This window comes from Hyposmocoma kahamanoa, unplaced genomic scaffold (genome assembly GCF_003589595.1).
Source record: "Hyposmocoma kahamanoa isolate Upper Pololo Valley unplaced genomic scaffold, ASM358959v1 64, whole genome shotgun sequence".
NCBI classification, from domain to species: domain Eukaryota; kingdom Metazoa; phylum Arthropoda; class Insecta; order Lepidoptera; family Cosmopterigidae; genus Hyposmocoma; species Hyposmocoma kahamanoa.
The window spans coordinates 12,189,191-12,212,815 of NW_020653852.1; the positions used below are offsets into that span (position 1 = coordinate 12,189,191).

Sequence of the window (23,625 nt, forward strand, 5' to 3'; positions counted from 1 at the left end):
GTGAAGCTCACTCCTAAGTTCTTACCTTAAATACACGCTGCATCGGCGTTCTGTCTATGTAGTATTGATGACGACTTGGGCTGCGTGCACGGCTGATTGATAATACAGAACATTTGGGTACATTAAAAAACAATTTATTATCAAGACTCCACTCTACGATCCTATCAATGTCCTGCTGCAGTATGTCATAATCAGCCCTTTGAGTTATTTTTAGAATTAATTTCAAGTCATCAGCTAATAATAAGGGTGTAGCGTTATTGACTACTTTCGGCAAGTCATTGATCATTAAAATGAAGAGGAGAGGCCCTAAATTACTGCCTTGACTGACACCTGAACTAGTAACGTAAGGTAAGGAAAGGTGTCCACCACAGACAACGCACTGACATCGATTTCGTAGGTAGCTAATATATAATATTCATAAATGGTTTATTACGAGAGTTTAGTGTTAATAAGTATGCTTATCAATAAAATAACTACCTAGTCAATATTTTTTCCGAGAAAACGAAGTGACTCGGTGAAATTCGGCGATTAATTGCTTACAACACTATTATTTAAGAAAAAATTGCATGAGGACGTAACTGATTTCAGGACGTTTCGGAGTAAATCAAAATTTTATTTTATTTTGGAATTCGTGCGAAAACAGTATTTCAAATATGTTTTGTCATATATATAACGTTTCAATAAAATTTATATATTCTTTTTAAAGTCAATTATGCAAATTATTATTTGTTTATTTTTTCGTTGATCGTATTCAAAGTTACATACTATCGTCTTCTTTAGCTGTCAAATTTGGCCTCTTATTTGGTGACGACTATATCACCCTTATCCTTTAAAACCGGAAATCTGTAATGCGCACATTAGTGCTTGGCGGGAAATAGGGAAGATGGCTGTACTTCCTTGGATGTACTTTTTGCAAGGAGCTCTACTGCTGCTAAATGAATGAACATTATAGTACGAAATGTATAAAATAACGCAAGGAAGTGTTTCCATGCGAAGCGGTGTCCCGCCCACACATTCGTGTTTCCGTCACGTGACACGTCCTATAGATATACAAACAATATTAGCTTAGAATACGTAATACGGCCGTACAGCTTAGTAAATTACTAAGTTATATTAAGGGTAGTTCGTACACCTAACCATCCGTCTGTTTGCTGGTTACAAAAACCCTTGTGGATCAGGTAAGCAAAAATCAATTTTGTGAAAATTGTTAATGACATCCATTAGTATTAAGCGTTTGAGTGTTGTATCTTACTTATAGAGGAAATTAATCAAGTTAAATTTTGTAATTTATCTCTATCTGTTTTGCGGTACTGTCATAGTATCTCATCTACATAGTAACTCCATACAAACGTAGCCGAGCGGGTTGCATTTGTATGCACGCCCGCAATAATCTCGCGGTGCACTCGAGTTGCACAGCGCAAATATCTCACGCGCCAATAATTAAAAATTGAAGCGTTCGTTCGGCGTTTAAAACATGACATCAAATAATAGACGTGTATACATGGTTTTTTTAACAATATTGCCTTAAATCATTCAAAAATCCTTTTTTTTTCATTTAATTTCTATTTCATAATCATACTCCCATAAGAGATACAAATCCGCGCTGCTGGTATAAAAATATGCAAGCACTGCATTTGACAAAAGTTATTTCACTATAGCACGAGAATACGTACTGTGATGAATACTTAATTTTTTGCAAATTATATTTACAACCTGTAGGTACGACGTACATAGTAGTGTGACAACCCTATGCTCCGATAGACGCGTAGGCATTGATGCGCCGAACAAACGGGAGTTCCACTACTTATCATAATATTATACTATGACACCGGCTAATCGCCGGATGAAATCAAATGAAGGTAGTATCATGATTAAGTAATGAAAATTAATTACTCCCGAACAACGACTTATCTAGATTATATTTAGTCATAAAATTTGCAATTTCGTGATTTAGGGTGGCTGGTGGGACACCTCAAGTGTACGTACTTCGCGCGCCCAAAGTAAGTGAAATTCACTTACTTGCCGCTGCTACACTTCAGAACGCGCTCGACCGTTATCGTAGATAAACACCAGTCGAAAACGCGAAAAATTGCATAATTGTGCCATTATAAACGGCAAAAGCACCATAACTGTGGGTAAACGGGTAAACAGGGACGTTTCCTTCTACGGGCAAGTGATCTTGTAATCAGAACATGCATAATTTATTTTAGAAACAATTATTTTGGTTTTGTATGAAGTTCCAGAAAACAAATACCGCGGCTTTTGCTTGGTATGATATATTTGTGATCCTTTGTTAATACACCATGAACATAACACAAGTAGGATAAAAAGTGGAGTCTCAATGGAACTACAAGACCCCATGGCCACGGCTATAGAGTCAAACCGGATGACTACAATTTTAAATTTTAGGTTTTAGCGGAAAATTTCCACAATGTAAAATAAAACGTGAGGACATTTGCTCCTTTACATTATGATAGTTCTTTTATAACATTACAAGTATTCGTGTGTCTATTTATACACCACTCAAAGCTATTACGTAATTGTACAATTAACAAGTAATTAGCAAGTAATACAATCACAGAGAAACGTGGTTAGTGTGGATAGAAGAAGTCCATCAAAAATTAATCGGCTTAAGTGGTCCATTATTAAACGTAAGTGTATACTTATGACTTCTGTGCGGTACATAGAATACGTTGTACCGTAGTATAATCCATTGTAAGTATAATTTGACAAGTATGGTAACTCCATACAAAAATAGCAGCGAACCTCGTGTGGGTGCACGCCTGTCGCGCACCGTATACAGACGCACACGTTCGTAAATCCGCGGTGCACTTGAGTTGTATAGCGCGAGTCATCGCACGCGCTATTCATTATACAACTTAAGCGTTCGCTCGATGTTTAAAAAATGACATCAAAAATAGTACCTGTGTTTACGATTGTTTGAACAACGGTGCCTCAAAATCACTGCGTACTGCGTTTAACAAGCATTATTTCAATACAGCACGAGAATATTGTAATGAATACCTCAATTTTTTCACATTACGTTTACAACCTATGTGTTACAACATAGATTGATTTACGCGCCCAAGTGGGAGTTGCCCTACTACTTGTCTTTATATATCATGAAAGTACCTCGACTGTTCTGTCAGCAAAATTAAAGCCTTCCCAGTTCAAAGAATTGTACTAAATTGAAAACAATTTTCTTTAAAGCCGAGATTGTAGCTAGTCCCATCCATTGTTTTGTTGACGCTTTTTTTTGTAAAACCTTTTGTTTATTACAAAAATATAATACGGCCATTGGTTGATAAGTATGAGTTAGCTGCGAGTGTCCGCTACAACGGAGCAGATACAGAGTTCGCTACCGAACGCCATTAGAGCAGGTTAGATAAGAAAATAACATAAATAAAAATAATTTTATAATAATGACTTGGTAAACATCCAAAACGTTGGTTTGCTTTAAAAAATATACGTGATTTAGATGTGTAACAATGGCGAAAACCTAAAACTCTATAACAATTTTATTGTTATTAGTAAAATCATGGCATTTTTTATTGTTTGAAGTATTTTTCCATTCAATGAATGTGCGGTTATTGGTACGTGAAAAACGGAAAGTGATTTCATAAACAGTAATCAATCAATGCTCCACATTAAGAACTAAACCCTCATTCATTTTGTCAATAAACAAAACATATTTCACAAAAATACACCAGAAATCCGGACACAAAAAAACTCATTCCACTAATCGTTTATCCTATTCTTTTTTTATCAAAGTCAAAGAATTATTTATTCCAGTAAAATTAATTTCCACTTTAAAACGTCCTTTTAAGCTACTGGTCGTTCACTACGCTGATTTCCTTGAGAAGAACGAGCAAGTAACTCCCGGGGTTGCTCTTTTGAAATAAACTTAATTGCTATGGAATACACTTTGAATCAAATTTGTATGGAATCTAAAGCCATGTCCTCTTTCCATACATCTTTATCTAACACGTAGTCTTCAATTTTGTGATATGACTTTTCAATTAAAATATTTTTAATGTATACGAAATGAAACTATTTTTTCGGAATTAAATCGCCTATATTTGTTTCTTCAAACAAACCGACGTTTCGGTTTGTTATGTGTAACAATCGCGAAAACCTTAGAACTCGATATTTTAATGTAGTTTTTAAACTTAGGAAATGATAATCTAAATATATGCTCCGGAATCTTATTATGTTCCCCATAAAAGGGTCGTCTACGTTGGTTAAACGAAAACGTGAGTTTGGACTTAGCTGTAAGGTTAATATTATGGATATCTTGTTTCTTATTAAAATTATGTATATTTTTACAGGCATATAAAATATTTGAGTAAATGTACTGTGATGCCTCAGTCATGACACCAGTCTCCTTAAACTTTTCTCTGAGAGAAACCCGAGAGCCTAGACGGTACACAGAACGAATCGCTCGTTTTTGCAATACAATTATGGTTTGAATATCTGCCGCTTTACCCCACATGAGAAACCCGTAGGACATTACACTACGGAAGTAACTAAAGTAAACTAGTCTAGCAGTACTAACATCGGTAAGCTCACGTACTCTGCGGACTGCGTATGCAGCGGAGCTTAATCTGCTGACCAGGGAAGATATATGTGAAAACCATTGAAGTTTACTATCTAAGGTCACTTCCAAGAAGACTGCTTTATCAACAAGGTAGATCTTAGTAGTAGTAGTCAAGGTAGTCGATTTTATGTTAGGTAGTTAAAATTTAACACATTTTGTCTTCTAGGTATTAAGCAATAAATTGTTAGCATTAAACCAACAAACTACCTCATAGAATATCAATGATATGGTTATAATTAACGTTATGTCTGTCTATTTTAAAAATCAAGGATGTGTCGTTAGCAAACAATACTATTTCGCATTGGTTCTTAGCAAAGAATGGCAGATCATTAATACAAATGAGAAATAAGAAAAGTCCAAGTATTGAGCCCTGCGGAACACCCATTTTTACCGGAGAACCCAAAGAAGTCACTCCATTTATGTCACTTCCTGATTTCTACCATTGAGATATGACTAGACTAGTTTCAACGCCTTGATGATATCATTTGACGGAAAAAACCAGTCGTGGTATGGCTTTGTATTTTTGTTACTTATTTTTTTATTTGTATGGAGCTTTAAATTACATAGATCTGAGCGGCACTACCACCGCACCCATCACCCTAAGATTGGTTTCACAGCTTTGCGCGCGGATAGTCCGTACGGACCGTACCGTACGGACTATCCGCCTGCTGGCCATCCGCATGCGTAGAATCCGCAGTGCTCTGAATCCAATTTTTAATTTAATGCGGATATTCACGGAATACCTACAATGAACGCACAGGTGGCTTGTACGGAGTTCACGCGGAGCGTGTTCCGTACGGAGCAATCCGCGTCGCTGTAAAACGATGTTCTAACGCCACATGTGTTACTCCGCTCTGGTGCTCCGCGCGGATGGCCCGCAGATCAGCACTGCTCTGAAACCAGCCTAAGATATAAGTTGCAGTACATCACTGGATAAACTCTTTCACAAAGAACTCTACTGCTACTAATTTTCTGTTACTTATACTATACGCAAGTGGGTTTGTATTTATATTGTTACGATACATTACCAAGATTCATGATTCGGTGAATGCCTTTTTGTTCATACAAAATGTATACGAAATGATCACATTATATACTTACAGTGCTACTATGTCAACGTCTGGGCAACGTTCAGTGTAGGCGAGCAGTGTTTACAAAATAAATATTTACTATGACCAACTCTAATACATACTGACAGTCTGAAAGGTTTTTTCAACGTTTACAACTACTTCCATTACTGCTGAGTACCTACTACCTTTTATAGTGAGAAGGACGAAGACGTCATTGAAAATGGGTAAATAAGATGTATAGAACTTTCTTGTAACATCCAACATCGACTTTTACGAAAAATGGCAAATATGGTCATAATAATTGAAAAACTTTTACCGCCGGTACGTTATCACAGCACATATCCACCTTATTTTTAAACCGTTAAGGTAACCTTTAAGTTTCAGTATCGAACTATAGATCGAGAAGATTATAAAAATGATATTCAACTTCCATTATCCTTGATAACTCTGAAACTTGGAATTTTGAAAATCGTACATAATTATCATATTTCACATGAGCGATATTTGTAAGTCTATGAATGTGTGCCTGTTACAATATTGTAATATTTTTCACGCACAATAGACAATGTCCCATGATTTTTTTATTACAATATTTATTTATAAAATTTACATCAGATGCACCCTGTTAGGGTTAGCTAATAACTTAAAAATAGGAAATAAATTAAGTAATAAACAAAAATAAAACTATAAACTAAAAATTACACAAGAAAAATATTAAATTGTTTTAATAACAAAAGTCCTAATAAAATAATGGAATTATACACAGGGCTGTGCGACACGGAGGAAAGTATTTGAAATATTGTGGATAGGATATTTTGCTTCATGGATTATTTTATTTAACCGACTAAATGTGAAAATGAAACACTTGTAGTTTTATGATGCCGATCGAATACGGAGTGCTATCAAAAATGTCAATTATAGATGTTACTTTGAAGTACGTAGTATCATAAATTAAAGAAACACTATGTAATTTGACGTTTAAGTATAGAAAAATTAAATGCGTTTTACTGTCGATATTCTTCTGACACGTTTTTTGAGATTTCTTTTTCTGAGGATATGCGAAAGATTTTTTGTGATACCAATTGATGGGACGAACAGGTCGTACGCCTGCTTAAATAGGTAAGGTGGCAGTACTTCCCTGGACGAACTCTTTCACAAGGAGTTCTGTTCTATTGCTACTAAAAGATGCTATTCAAAGCATATTGTCAGAGTTTTTACACGTGTCGTCTATGGGTCAGGTTCATAAAGTGAACCTAAAATTTTCTGCGAATTCAATATAACAGAGCTTTTAGAGTTCTGTTCAGGCTTCCCAGTTTCTATAGTGCTTCGGGCATGTTTACCGATGCACACATGGATGACTTCCATGCGATTATGCGGAAGAAAACCACGCCTATTGTGCGGTAAATACGGGGAAGCGACAATGGAATACAACAATGGCTATCCTCGGCCGGTTTACTTATTGCATTAAATAAAATAGTTAAATTGCTATATTTTCTGTTATTTTACTAACATAATTTTAAGTCTTTCTGTTGGTAACACCCTATGAATTAATTGATCTGAAAATAAATCATTTATATTTTATTTTATTTATTTATTTTATTAATATTGATAGCTCTTGTGGGATAGGTTCATTCGTGGATATTGTCATATTTTTCTTATCTATAAATATTCTTTAACCGAAATAAATTAATTACTAAGGGTATCGCACTAAGGGGTCCGGTTTTGTGCATTTTCTGGTAACCGATTTTAATAAAACTTGGCAAATAGATGTAATTCCATGAACTTTTGAGGTTGGGCTTTTTTTATACAAGAAAGTTACAATTATGTATATACTACTTACTGTATATGTATGTACTAATTATTGTTACTAACTAATATAGGAACTAATTCAGGGAGATCATATTTCTTTATCATAAAAACTATTATTTTGTGTAATAGCACTTTCGACCGAGGAGAGACCATAATTTATAAGAGAAAACTCTATTTACTTTATATAAGGGCTATTTCAAATATAGTAAATTTAGGAAAATATCAGGTAATGTTGTCCACGTTCATTTGTAATGTATTAAAAAATAATTATATTTTTTCTTACAAATATTGATTCATCAAGAATATATTATAAGCTTGAAAGAGTAGTGTGTTGGTTTATGAAAAAAGGTTTACAACTGCCTCAATGGCGTAGGTTTAGGATTACCCTTAGGCATTTTTTCTGTTGTACGAATAGTTACGATGAGCTAACATCGTGACTGTGTCACCATATTTTATACACACACATATAACATGATCCAAGCTTGTACGAACTTCAATTGGTATGAATTTTGTTTCGAAATTGTAGAAGCAAAATTTGCAATCGTAGTCAAATATTCAGTTTTATTTCCTAATGACATCAGGTCATCATCATCATCAACCCATTTATACGTCCCACTGCTGGTCCAATGTGGATTCGAGACTTCACCCGTTTTCCGAAGGTTGTGAACCTTCTTGGACGTGTAGGTTTCACGACATTTTCCTGCACTGAAAACCTCGTGGTAAATTTAAAAACAAATTTCTCACATAAAAAGAAATACTCAGAGGTTTCTTGCCACATGCTGAGAAATAGGATGACGATATTGTTAAAGTCGCGTGCCATCCACCACGGTTCTGTCCGTGGAACTAATATAGGTCCAGTAATGGGTGAATTCGGACAGTGGATGGCTATGATGATAAAATAAACAAATTTAAGTAAATATATGGGTCATGGCCAAAGTCGATCAGAGATCACAATCAACCCGCTCCATTTTATAAAAGGCTATTAGTTGCTATGTAAACTCAATCAAGTTCGTCAATCGAATGACAACAAGCGATTGATTTTCAAAGAAAAAATATTTCTTTCTCTCTTTTTCTTTTGAAAGAAGCTTAAGTTCATTAGCGCTATTTATCTAAATTTCTGTTCCGAAATATTTCTACAATATGTATTCGATTTCATTGAAATTCGCTGTTCAGTTGTTAACACGCAAGACATAATTTTATAGAGCCTAAAAGTGTGCTAAAAGTTTCGAATTATAATTTTTAAGTTTTAATTGGACGTCACGATGTTTTACTGTGATATTCAAAGTATTAATAGAAAGAATACAAAGAAAAGTAAAAAAAAATGTTGCGATCTTGGCTGGAGTTTCGGATTAATTAGGTATCAAAAAAATTGTGTTTCCAAGGCAAGAAAGAGCAAAAATTGAAAGCATGAAACTGTGTTAAATTTTTGAGCTAAACTGCAAATTTTCTATATAGTTTCAAATGCCTAGAACCAAATTCTACTTTGGGTTGCAGCTACATCGCAAGTAGGAAACAAAAACTTTACATGTGGATAATTTTCAAGTTAGTTTTCTCTACCTAATTTCGGAGGCGATTTTCATTATTTGAATATTCTAGAATAATAAAATAAAGTATTATTTAATATTCGAGTGTAGTTCGAGTATATTGTCTGAAATATTATTTAATATTGCCACCGCAATTAAGTAGAGAAAACTAACCTGAAAAATACCTAAATGATAAATGCCTGTCAACATTTATTGAAAAGAACCCTAAAGTTTCTTACTCGTTATTGTAAGGAAAACTTGCCTTACGATTGAGTAGTAGAGTTTAATCAATGTGATGATTTGAAATGTAATTTGCTTACTTATGAAAAAGGTTTTGAATTCAAAGTTAAACACTTATTTGCCTTAAAATATTATTGGGTCCGATCCAAACATTGTAATTTAATCAGAAAATCACCATTAAAAACAGGCCTGGCAATTTGAAAATTAGGTATTTTTGAGAGTCCATTATCTTCACAACGCCCGAGACTGACAAAACCTCTCTGAGCACGTTTCAGATTTGACCCTGAAATTACAAAAGACGCTTTTGTTACAAGATTTACTCTTTGTACTCACGAGCCAAATCGGAACTATGTCTGTTTGCATATTAAATGATTATAAAGGTGTTTTGCTACATATATACCTAAAGAAATTTAAATATAATTTCACATTTCTGTCAGTATATGTGAAACAGCAGGTTTTAAATTCTGGCCTCTTTGAAGAAATGAAACCTACCGAATTAAAAAAAAACCGTATCCATCTGTTCTATTTTAGTTGCTTTCACATCAAACCGACATTGCTAAAATTCGTCTAATTTATAAATATAAGCTCTGACGTGGCATTCATGTAGCGCAATCGATTCAAAACATTGCGAGGAAATACAAAAGTACCACACTGTTTTATTGGTTTGCCCGATTCCGTAGAGGAAATTTCAGTTAGGTAAATGAGTCTCGGTAAACGAATTGTTGAAGCCGATCCATCACAGACTATAAAGAAACAAGTAGCTTGGTGTGTAGTAATTACATCTGCAATATTGACCCACTTACGGCATATCGGTAAAATGAAAAGCTAACAATGGCGAGGCGTATAAATAGTCGTTATTAAAGCCGAACATAAACAAAAAACACCTACTTATAAAACTTTATACCGTTAAAAATGCGCCTTGTGACATTTAAACACAACATTTATTAGCACACAAGATACTAGTACCCTTCATTTCATTAAGTTTTTCTACACTTAAAGTAATATGTAGTACGTTACCTTACAAACAAAGTTTCGTATCGTGACGATGAAAGGAACCGCTCGTGTTACCAGTTTAATTTTTGATGGCACACACTCAACACACACACTCAACATAGCCCCGCATTAGGGAAACCCTGTATCGCGGGTGCAATGGACACGCATATAGACCACCACAAATTACACCCAAACTCACGAGAGAAATAAACGTAGGCCATACAAATATTTCTCCCGGCCCGGGAATCGAACCTGGGACTTTTGCGTGGCAATCCGGCATGGTAACCGTTCGGGCATGGAGGCAGTTAAATGGCAACTACTAATTGCATTTAACACGAACGTCTACGTTCTTTACGTAGCCTCCACACGTTACATTTTTGTAATACTATTTCTTGTTTAACATTTGCCAAAATACTATTTAACTATTAATAGGTATGTTATATTAATCCTAGGTGTAAACAGGTGTAAAAATCTTTCATAAAATAATGTACTTAAGAAAATAATAATTTTAGCAATGGATAGGGTAAAAACAAATATACGACGATTTAAATCCGGAAAATAGTTTCATTTCCTATGAACTCGATAATGAATAGGGTATTAAATAAAAACAAATCAGTATTGAAAAACAAATCATATGTTGTTGAAATAAGGTTTAAATTTATGTGAACGCTATGTAGAATTACATAACCCGAAGGTTTTCGAGTTTTCGCACATTGTTAGGTCTTATTCTACTACTGTTTTACAGCGGACTTTTGCAAATGTATTTTGCGTGTATTTTGCTACGAGCGCGTAGGTTTCGTGAATGGAATAGAATAGCCGCTTTGGCTGAGATTCATCATACTCCGTATTATCAAGGACAGGTGAAAGTATTTTAAGTGGTGGTGTATGCGCGCTATCTAGTACAATCTTGTGATAATTTGTGCAAATTTTAGGCAAGACGGTGGGATTCGAGTTATATGGACGCCACCGCCATTGCAAGCTGGAAAAATGGGCACCAGAGAAGATTTGAATCTTTTGTTTTGATAAAAAAAACCTAAGCAATTGCGTACGTAAAAAAATATACTCGTCATTTTCATCCTTTCAAACATGTTTGTACACGTGTTTCAAAGCAGAATAATTCGGGATATCTGAAATTTTCATTTGAACGATTTGACAGCATTCAAGTGTATCATTTAATAACACATATCGTTATTAATCATCAAACTTGATTATTGTCGTCTGAATTCTAGTCATGCTTATTACATACCTAATACTAGGTACTGCTGTATAAGTATACCACCTATTGTATTCGTTATGGAGTAGATTTCACTGCCAATCGGTTTATTTCTAATTCCGATCTATGTATTATATATATTCGATAGATATTCTATTATTTGAATGCCCTTTAATTCCTAACATTTTCGGTTTTATTGGAAATTCTAGGGACATATTTATGTTTTTGATCATGCTATTTCAGTGGACTAAAACAATACCAGAGACGCAATTTCCTGCAAACAATCAAAAACAATTGTCAGAAATCAGTAACCTATTTGGAATTTCTAATATGTAATTAATAATTCTATTAACTATTTGTTTTGTTTTGTTACTGTCAATCTCACTGTATACAAATTAAATCAAAGAGTTGGGTTGCCTACCCAGAGATTGGTTTATCAGGTGTCCATTGCCGTCCAGCGAGTCGATGCTGCCAGTATAATGGGAACTTATGAGCCGGACACGATATAGGGCGGATTTTTTTTAAGTTCGGAATATATGACGAAATCTCTTGTAAATAGAGATGGGTATAACTCCTTATGTTTTTAAATGTTAAAACGCAGTGCTTTAGTTTAAAAAGCGTGCTTTTCTAAGCGTTTTACACTTAAACGTTTTTTAGTTTGAAGCTTAGAAAATCGTTTAAGCGCATGGACTTTTATGTTAAAAAAGGTTTGCAACGTTGTGTTGGTAGCGAAAATCTAGAGAGAACCCCTAAAGGTTTTAGGATAAGTAACTTTATTTGTAAAATACGAGTTTTATTTTTTAACGAGTTCAAAAAAAAAAGGAGGAGGTTATACGTTCGGTTGTAAAACATACATTTTCAGACATCTCTGTCAATTTTGGAGGCCGATTTGGAAACTCTTTTTTTATTTGAAAAAGTGCACTATCGTGGTGGTCCTATTGTCACCAAGTCAGAATCTGATGAGGGGATCCCATGCAAATCGAAGGATATTCTCAAATTTTATAGGCATGTCCGTGCATTCACCAATTTCCCCACTCATTGTGCACCGCTTTTGAAAATTCATTTTTTGTCTCTAGAGGTGGTCCTTGATGATATTCCGGGCTCGTTTCGGCTCGACAAAGTCGACTTTTCACTTGACACAATACATGTAAACAACAAATCACCGTCACCATCACAACCAGAAAAGAAAATAAAAAATGTACAAAGGAGTCCGTAACAGTCCCATTGTCACAGAGAAGAAGTGTTTAACTTATAATTTATAAACAATTATGGTACTTTTCAATAGTATTCCGTGTCCGTCTTCATTGTAACATTGTTGACTTTGTGAGGTGGGATGTAGCAAAGGTGTTAATAAATAAGGGTTACAAGGATAAGCACTGTCTCCAATTAAACAACGATTCCCATATAATCCACATTCACATTCAGCTAAAATAAGATATGAATAAATGTTGATATCATATGTTAAGAATCATTCATACTCTGTAATTGTTACACTATTGTTCTTGTATAGTGCAATAGCAAGAAGGAAGTAATACCTACCCTTCAGTGTTGAATTATTAAAGATTGTGGCATCATGGGTGGATCTAGGCCAACGAGTAACCACATTCATAAATCTTAAGTTTGCATCACACACACCTTGCACATTAATTGAAAAATATCCTTTTCTATTTCTAAATTCTTCCCCAATATTAGAATCTAGAAATTACAACAATGAAATAATTGTAAAGTACTACATAATCAGAGTATCAGAAATAACAATACAATTATAACAAACCCTTTTTTAGGTACTTATTTGGTGATTGTATCAGAATATGTGTACCATCAATGGCACCCAGAACTCTTGGGTCTCCTATATCTCCTATGGGTCGTCTATAAGTAAATTCGTAGTTACTCAATTCGTTCATATATTATGGTCAATACGACATTTGCCTGTCCTTTGAGTTTCGTCCTCATGATCACCATCCCAGTCTGATAATTCCATTAACAGTTCTAAATCGCTTTCACTTGAACAAGACACAATTTTAAAACGACAAAAAGCTTCACGTGTATTTTTATAAACATAAACAGTGCTTATCCAAACGTTTATCCCTGAAATTTGGACGAACAACAAACCTGGTATATTTGATAGGCCAAGTTACAGACAGCTGTCAAACCGATATAGGGACGCATAACGTTCCGTTTTCATACACAAATCTATCCCTAGTAAGGGATAGATCCTCCCATCGATAGATAACGTGGGCGGGTAAGACTCCTTATTCCCCGATAGGCTACTGAGACGTTAAAACCAGAGATAGATAGATTTTTCTATCTCTAGTATGCCTAACTGGGCGATAGATAGAATATTGGGAACGGCCAGTCAGAATCTAATGAGACGATGCCATGAAAATTGAAAAAAGTCGATAAGCAAACTTTTGAGGCCGGTTTTTGTTTCAATGTAAGAGTTACAATTATATTTATAAAATTATTTGACGAATAGATTTGTATGAAACATAGATGGCGAGACTTGAAACATAAGCACGTTATAAAAAATCAAATTGTTGAACTGACCAACGCTTTATAGTATTGAAAAGCGTGCTTATTTTAAAAAGCAAACTTTTCTTAAGTACTTACGTACGTTCCAGTTTTTGTTGCATTTTAGGGCCCATTGACGAAGCCTAGTGCTGTTCTGTAGGTTGTAAATTTGGCTTTTTCACATGTAATTTGTTAACCTATGAAATTAATAAAAAAATTGAATTGTTTTCAATGAAACAGACTTATTGTGTTGTTAGTGTGGGTTCAGAAATAATATTTCCCAAATTCTTATAGATTCACTGGCGGAGAATGACGGAAAAATAGGAATCCGAAGAGAAATGAACGATTTCGTAAAATATGCGTGATAATACGTGAATTACGCTTAAGAGACCGCGTGGCCACAGATTTTCGTAGAACATGTTCATTCAAAAAATATGGTATATGTGTAGATTTACATATAAGTAGGGTAGATATTAGGTTTCAATATAAGGAATATATTAGTTATTTGGGTTTTCAAAATCTGTAGAAAGTGGTCTATTATGTTGAAAAAATTGAATAACGTTGGCAAACAATCTCTTCCGACAAAGTATCTGTTTCTGTTTAACCCGTTCATAGACAGTAACGGCGTTTACCATAAAATTAAATATCAGAAGTGATAGTACGGGGCACCCCGTTTCGCCGTATGGATGCAAAAAACAACTGGGTAATTTTGAAGTTAGTTTTCTTTACCTAATTTCGGTGTCAATTTTTATTATTTAAGTATTCCAGTATTTTATTGAAGGTGCAGGTAAATACATCGTGAAAATTATCTGAATAAAGTATTGTTACATAAAAAGAGTTTTACATAAAATATTCTTATAAAATTTTAATATTATTACAAACGAGAATTATATATGAAATGAAGTTATAGGAGGTGTATTTAGTCCGTTTAAATGACCGTTACGTCATTTAAAGTTATTTATGTGATTTTGACACAAATGAGCAACCGATGCGGCTATTGTGAATCAATATTTTGTCAATCAACCCATTGTTGTAATTAAGTTTATAGAAAGCCAGGATGTTTCACCACTGTGCTATTCAATTATTTTTTGTCAAATTACTCCACTAGTTTGTTATTATTATAAATACAAAGATTGAACACTTTGAAACAAATTCTTCGATCCATTCTTTCTCCGAATCAGCCTTATTCTTACTTAAATACTTCTTTTACGTCTTCATTTTCTCGGTAGCTAATAATCTATACGTTTATCTTATTACGGTAATTTTCTGACTGACAATTGAAAACATGGAATTTTTCAAGCGGCACCCAATTACCTCTGCATGCTGTTTTCAGTTCCAAATGGTTCAATAATTTTTTGTATGCTGTTTTTTGTATCACGATGGGATTGTTTTTATATCCTCACTTTTCTTTTATGACCAATTTCATTTTCACCGATATGGCTTTGATTGAGTATACGAAACCGTTTTTACAATAAGATTTCGAAGCATATATTATATATTTCCTAAGTTTAAAACTTATGACCCATTAAAAGTATTTTATTTGAAAAATCTTATTACAAAATTGAAGACTACGTTTTAGATAAAAATGTATGGAAAGACGATATGGCTCCAGATAAATTTATTCGAAGAGTATTCCATAGCATTTATGTTTATTTGAAAAGAGCAACACCTAGAGTTTCTTGCTCGTTCTTCTCAGGGAAGTCAACACAATGAACGAGCATTACCTTAAAAAAATGCGTTTTCAAGTGTAAATTTATTTTAACTATAAAATAAATTATTTCTTGACTTTGATCATGTTGATGTGGAATCTTATTTTGTTCTTTAAACTCTTGGACGATCTGAACAAAACTTGCCTGTCAAAAATTAGACCACTACCTTTAAGGCCTTTACAGACATAAGCATTCTTTCCTACTAATGTGTATAGCGAAAAATACAGCGAGGCATCCCATATTATTAGGTATTTGCATGATGTTCTGCAGCTAGAGCGAAACCGGAATACCGCGCCATATCACCCAGGTATGCGTTATCTTTTCGCTTGCTTTGAGAAAAAGGTGTCGCCACACGATGCGGGAGCAGTGGCAAATTCATCCTTCCGCATAGCCCGCAAGTCAGTTAGTGACGATTAGTTAGCATAATAATAATAAATTATAATGCATGACGGATTTCGCTACCCACAGCGTTAGCGATATTCGCTTAGGTGGGAACAGTGGGAATACCGCTTACAATCGGATTTCGCTACCCATAGCGGCAGCGAATAACGTTTATATCTGAACAAGCATTTATGATACATTTGGTACCCAGAAAAGTTGCAAATTTTAACTACACATTTTACCATTGTTGTCACTTTCTCGTCCCGCCCCAAAATCACTTGAATTGAAGATTTAAACAATGCAGTGGCAACTGTTCGGTGGCCTAGATTGCGCATCTGTTGTTTAATAAAAAGACCCGAACAGCCACGTGTGTATCACAGACAAGTAAGTACGGTCTTAAAAGACACAATATAATCATAAAAAAGGAAATTGTACTCAATAGATAACAGGAAACAAGCAATTGCTGGACGAGTTTGTAGAGCGAGATACAAACAATATTTTCTAAGATACGAGTACAGCAATACCCATTTCCGTCACAAATAAAATAAAGCAAGCAGATACAGAAACCTGCACAGATTAAATTCAATATTGAAAATTTCGTATCCTTTACAATAAAGCCACATGTGATCACACGTCAAAAATGCTTTTATCACTTATGTGACTATAGTCACAAAATAGTACCAACTACATGAAAAAAATTATCTTAATGCGAAATGTTATAACTCTCCTGTTTAAGCATAACGCTTCTTTAAACGTCTCACCTGAAAAGTTATCATTTTGCAGAAGGCGCTTTATTAGACCAAGCAAGGGTGCGAATCGTCGCTAATATAAATTGTGCTTGATATGTTTAAATGGAAACAACTGACGTCTTAATTTCAATAATATTTTTTTAGTGCGCGTATATGTCTATAATGTATGAAATTCAGTCAAAGAAATCTACTTGAAAAAGTCAGCGTTGCGGAACTTAAAGGATCGGCCTGAGATTGGCAAAAACCCCGAAGTTATACAATGTTTTTTTAAAGACTAGTTGCTTATTTTACTTTTTATTTTAGGCCAATTCGAAAGTCATACATTAGTACATTGCTGTCATTGCCTTTATGTATTAATTTTAATTTCTTTAAACTAAAACTCAAATGCTCATTCGTAAGGCAGATTCAACTGAAGAATAAGAATGAGCAAGAAACTCTAGAGATTGCTCTTTCTAAATACAAGTGTGTAATACCTACTAACTAGATATGAACAAAAATCTTAGTGACTATATTCGAAAACGTTTTGTTTAAAACATTAATTTGTCAATTTCTGGCGTTGCCATTTTCACTACGCATACGCAATATGGAAGCGTGCGCGTGCGTACGATCGGAGCGCCCTTGGTCTATTATCGGCGATCATATCTACTACTAACAGAGGTTTGTCGTATGGTTCGAGGTTGATATGCGTTCTTGTCAAATTCGTAAACACCTTAACAGTTAATGCGTGAAGCCGTAATCAACTTTAAACCGTTAATACCCATCTTACTGCTTGACGGTAGAAATGGGCAAGGTAGTACTTCCCTGAACGAATTCTTTCACAAGGAGCTCTACTGCTACTAAAATTTCATTCAAGAAAGGTGGTGGTGATAAAAAGATTGGAGTTAAACAAGCATGTATTCCAATGCCTGTGGGGATATAGCCCCTGTAGACGTTGTGGAAAATAGTTTTATAGTACGTAATTAATTTCATTAAGGGCCCTTGCGTCCACAATATATTCTTACCAATTTGACGTGAACTTGACCTATCTATTTTTAAGATACAAGTGAGTTTTTGCAATGCTTCCTGAAAAGGTGAAGCTGTGAGATCAAACTCACTTATTCAAATTTTCAACAAAAAAAAAATATTTGGAAACTTATGAAAATAAGCATACAATTTTTCGTAAATGTTACGCCTCTTGCCATATTATTTAGAAGAAAATAAATAATACTGAAAGAGGTACATAACTCTGTTAAGACATAGTAACAAAGATTAAGCAACAAAGTCTTTGCTAGATAATACAGATTCTGTAAACTATCTGAAGAGATCCATTTAACTTCAAGACGCTGAGGGTAATCAAAAACTTACGATAAGACTGAAGTATCCGTGAATGGCATTGTACGCCAGGATGACGTCACGAAAATTCCCTTCACAATAATTGCAAGTTGCTTCTGTAGGTCTGGTAAGGTTCAATCTTGTTCGCCATCCATCGACTATCTTCACCAATGTCCCGAAATCCAAAGGCTCATGGCTAGTATTCCTCGAAGACTGTTCTTTCAATGCTGACAAAAAATGCGTGAAGTCTAGAGCACTCCGATTTTCAGTTGTTTCTTGCGGTAGTAACATTTCTTCAAATAAGTTGGACAATGTTTGTGAAATGTTAGACTTGTCGGTCGACATTTTCCGATATTATATTACTAATTATTACTCTCCCGTGATGGTTGGTTGTTGTTTGATAGCCTCGTTGTTAATGTTTATCTGAAACAATGGATACTATTTCAATAATAATAATAGAGGATTTATTTTAATTATGTTAACTAGACAAATAGAACAATTCAATAGTGATTCAAACAAAATATTTATTCTGTTGATTATACAAAGTTTCACTACTTTACATATTTTGGTTCGTAAGGTAGACTTTACTTTTCAATTTGTGTCGTTTGTGTGTTTTTTTATTTTCTTGAAAAAGGACCTTGGGTCTACTCGTATCATTGGCATAATAAAGCCACGTGTAATCATACGACAAAAATGCTTTTATCACATGTGTCGCAGGTTCGAGACCCGTCGGGTCGAAGGATTTTTTCTTGGTATTTAATAATTATAACAAATTAGTGAAGTTATTTCACAACATAAAAATAAGACAAGTCAATAATGCGCGATTTTGGTTCGAAAAATAGTTTCATATTTTAACCTCCTAAGACCTATGTACATTAATAAAAATGAAATAGCAGTAGAGCTCCTTTTGAAAGAGTTCTTTCGCAAAAATGTTGCCACCTTATCCATTTCTCTTGACAAGCAGTAATGTGAGCATTACTGCGTTCCGGTTTTGAACGGTAAGGATGTTAGTGAAATTAGTGTCACATGGGACTTGTCAACTTACGTCTCGAGGTGACGGGCGCAGTGGCAGTGCCCCTCAGATCTTTGTGATTTAAAGTTCTAAGTGGCACTGCAACTGCTACGGACAGGCGTGTCGCTTACCACCAGCCACACGACTTCTTCGTCCTGTCACTTGGTTCATAAAAAAATTTACTAAATATAATTTTTCAGGTCCAGACAAGTATGCCCTTAGTTTTGTATGAAAAACATATTTTTGTAGATATCCTGTGGTCATATGGAATATATACATTAAATTTGAATGCAATATTTTTATACACTGAGCGTTTACGTGATCATAGGAATAATATTATCTGGGTCTGAAGCACTTCACATAATAAGTACATTTTGATGTACACGGGGCGTCCTGACGCGTTGTGTTCGGGACCGTGGCAACCGCTTAATTTATTCTTTGGCGGGAATAAATTAAGCTGTTGCCACCAGCTCACTGATTCAACGATTTGTGAGTAGTATTCAATTTGGAAAATAAAAATGTTCTTACAAAAATATTTCAAGAGAGGCTATAGTGTAAACAAAACACAGACACTTCAAATGTACCGTTTCTGTGGATAATATTCTAGAGTAATAATACTTTAGAATACAGTGAATGTCTATAATTTAAAAATAATTGCATCTACGAGATTCTATCTACGATAACTTTTTTATTTGAAAAACCGACTTCAAAAGTTCGTAGAATTACATCTATTTGTCAAGTTCTCGAAACTGGAGTCATCCCCTAGTTTGCCACCCTTAGGCGTGGAATACTTTCTTCAAATTTGAATGAGACCTATACTGAATACCCTTTTTGTAACAAAAAAATTATCAAAATCGGTTCACAAATGATTGAGTTATCGCGTAATATACATACAAAAAAATACAGTCGAATTAAGAACCTCCTCCTTTTATTGAGCCGGTTAAAAATTGGACGCCTTCATATCTACGCCAGACATTTCTTTTGTGTAAATTAAGAGTAATTTGTAGAGACAAAAACACAAGTTTTCTAAAAAAATATTCGTATGCGGTTCTTAAATTAGATTGTTATGTTTGATATTTTGCAAACATGAAGAACTTGGTAAAACCACTTTTATTTCTTCATTTTTATACGAATATTCATATCCTCTTGGTTTATATTTTCTGTATATTCAATCCTAGATCAAGCTTGGCAAACTGACACTTTATTTAAAACTGCAAAGACAATGCCAGAATTAAAAGGTACTTCTGGAATACGATTACCCCATATGACAATTTGTAGTATACAGACGGCAGCATATCAAGCTAAACATGGATATGGATACAGTGTGTATGTTCAATGTTAATGTTAAAAGTATGCTTGATCTGCTGTTGACTGTACAAAGATGTTTTTAATTCTAAATAAATTACTTTTTTTCTTTAGTTTTCTAATTTACGAAAGACCTACTGATGGACGAACAAATTGTGCGCCTAGTGGTAAGCGACACACCCCTAACCAAAGCATTCACTTAACTTATTATAAATATTCAAAGTAAGCAAGGGTAACATATATGTATATTACATAAAATATGTAATATATAACTTGTAGTCATTTTGTGACATCAATATGTTCGTTGATTAGTATCCTAGCTAATACCACAGTCTAACTACTATTATTTTTTTTACAATAAAAGGAAAATTGTACAAGGGCAACCTTGTACAATTATCCTTTTGTGTTTTTTGGCTCTCCTATAAAGTGTTGTAAGCACTTACTTGGTTTTGTTCTGGGGCAACCGTGAAGTTGCAGTGCCGCCACCAGTACCCTTACCCTTCAAAACCGGAACATAGTAATGCTCACACTACTGCTTGGCGGCAGAAATAAGTACAGTGGCAGTACTTTTCTGGACGAACTCTTTCACAAGAGGCTCTACTGCTACTAAACTTACCTACTTTTACACGTGAATATATTTCGTGACATCTGTAGTCTGGAATGTTCTAGAAGTACTTTTATTTAGAACTAGAAATCTAGGAATTTTAGATAAAGTTTAATTGATCTGTGTACACTACAAGTACATTTGAGTGATGGGGATCGGCGGCAATGTATTTACAACGCTAGTTTGACGATGTTCAGTAGCGAAACGTTTGGTCTGTGGGCGCTGGATGAGGAGTGAAAAGAAATGACCTTTTTTAAATTTGGTTCTGGTGGTTCCATTGCTCTGATCTCAGCAACACAGGGAATTCCTTACTTTGAGAATAAGGAATTGGTGTGACTGTCTGGTAAGTAATAATATTATTATTATATTTAAAGAATGTAGTTTAATATTTTCGACAGTTTGCTTTAGTTGTAGCTTACCGTACCTTCGAACTACAGTGAAAATATTTGTTTGAAAACTTTTCAGTTTGTAATGCAACAATTCAATTTTTATGTAAAATAAAATTGATTTAAAACTTGATTATAGTAACTCAACACAAACTTAATAAATAATAAATGAAAACTAGTTTCGTTTTCAATGTACAGCAATTGCGAAAACCTAAGCAGTCGATAACTATTCATAGTAAATTTTATTTCAAAGAGAGTATACACGTGAATGTGTGTGTATGTACACTGTTATTGTTTTTTTCACTTGCATATTCAAGATAGTTCTTTCGTCCCGTCATTTAACAATACAATAAACTAAAGTTTAACTTAAGTTAAACTTGACAATAAAATAAAGCCCATGTGACTATGGGCATGCAAAACAGACTGAAAACCGATTTTTTCTGTTTTTAACTTTCGGTTATACGGTTTTTTCGGAATTTTTTCTATTGTCACCTAAATAATTAGTGTCAGAAAACTAAAAAGTTATCAGTTGTTGTTGCTATATTGCTCGGGTATCTCGCTCGCCACACAAAGGTTAACCTCCCCCGTCTCGCGAACGCTGTCGCTTTATTGTAGTTGTAAGTAAGTAAGGTACTCGAGTTTCTCTAGCATTTAGTTAGCGTTTATTTATCATTATTAAACACGATACGATTGTTATGAGTTAAGAATTTACCTTGTTATGAGTTGTATATTTATTTAATATATATGTGCTTTGAGAGGTAAGTCATTCGTCATTAAAACTTATATTTACTTACAAACATCGGGTTACATTTAAAAATAACAAAATATTTTCCATAAAGCTGGCTGATTGAGTATTAACAATGACCGGAGGTGAGTATTACGCGAGACCGCTGCGCGCCGCGCCTCTGGAATAGTAATTTTAATGTGGCTGAATACTGGCAACGTTGCCATTGCATTCTGAATTTTTATCAGACAAAGAAATAAAATGAGTTTTTTAAAATACTGTTTTATTTTACTTTCAATGTACTGTTTTCGCAAATGTATTAAAAAACGTCGTTTGATACATGTGCGGATTTGTCATTTTCACTTGTCTCGAGTCTTGACCCTTGCCTCTGGCTCGGGCCAAGAAGCTTCGAGACTCGTGAATAATGACTAACTTTCCGCACATGTATCAAAAATAACTATATCGTCATTTGAGTACTTGAAGCATACTTCTGTCGTGTAGACATATGTTGAAAAGCAAGTGACCCAAATGGGACCCTTGCGGGACGCCTAATCGGAAGGATTTCAAATCCAATTCTTACAGTCTCCTATCGACTCCGAATGCAAGACTCGGGCCGTCTCAGTAAATAGATACCGTTCACACCGATACCATTTAACTTTGACATGGGCGTCATATACTTTAGGTCCATTTACTAGAGCAGAACAAATAAGAAGTATATAACAAAAGTAAGTTTCAGTAATGAAAGGCAGCTGTTAGTTTCAGTTTACCAAGTATGAAGTAAGTAAAAGGATGTACGTATTTTTCGGTACCTGTGTAAAACACAGACTGCGGACAAAGGACATTTGAAATTGGAACTTTATTAAAGGAGTACAGATCCAAAGTCTCGTATATCAAATAGAAATCTTCCGCTTTATTCTTGGAGTCTTCGAGATTTCCTTTCAATTAAAATTTCTATCCTCACCTGAAAATCCTTTGAATTTATTTTCCATCAGTCGCAAGAATCCACTTATTAAGGTACAAATTTTGGTCGCTTTCAAAATATTTCCTTGGCGATTTTTCAGTTATTAGTAAAAATTAAAATTATGATATCCTACATAAGCAAGTAAGTACATATTGCACGACTGGGTGATCGGTACAACAGTTGCAGCACCATTTTGTACAAAAGTCAGTCGAGTGACATAATTATTCCTGTATACATCTTTTAAGTTTTCATGGTAATTTCTATTCGTACGTACATTTTTTGCTAAATTAGTTTTGGGTGTGTTGTGGTAGTAATAGCAATATCCCTTCTGTACAGAAGGGATATTGAGTTTCTTCATGCTCTGATGAGATCATAATGAGTTTATAGACCGTAAATGTGTCATTTTTCTTTTTCTTCCATGGATTTTAATTTTAAAAATTTTGGTTTCATGGTAAAAACAAGTATTTGTCTTATAAAATATTTGCTTGAATTATTGAAACTTTAAACGTTAGACGTTTTAGAATTTA

The 23,625-nt window shown here is 34.4% G+C and overlaps 1 protein-coding gene across 1 annotated transcript in view; it reads right to left on the reverse strand.

Moving 5' to 3' along the window:
* Positions 1 to 18,451, reverse strand: part of LOC113230780 (sex peptide receptor-like) — an 82,034-nt gene extending 63,583 nt beyond the window's left edge. The window contains exon 1 of the mRNA XM_026464868.1: positions 18,140 to 18,451. Coding sequence (XP_026320653.1) covers positions 18,140 to 18,451 — 312 coding nt within the window. The remainder of the gene's footprint in view (positions 1 to 18,139) is intronic.
* Between the last annotated feature and the right edge of the window lie 5,174 nt (positions 18,452 to 23,625).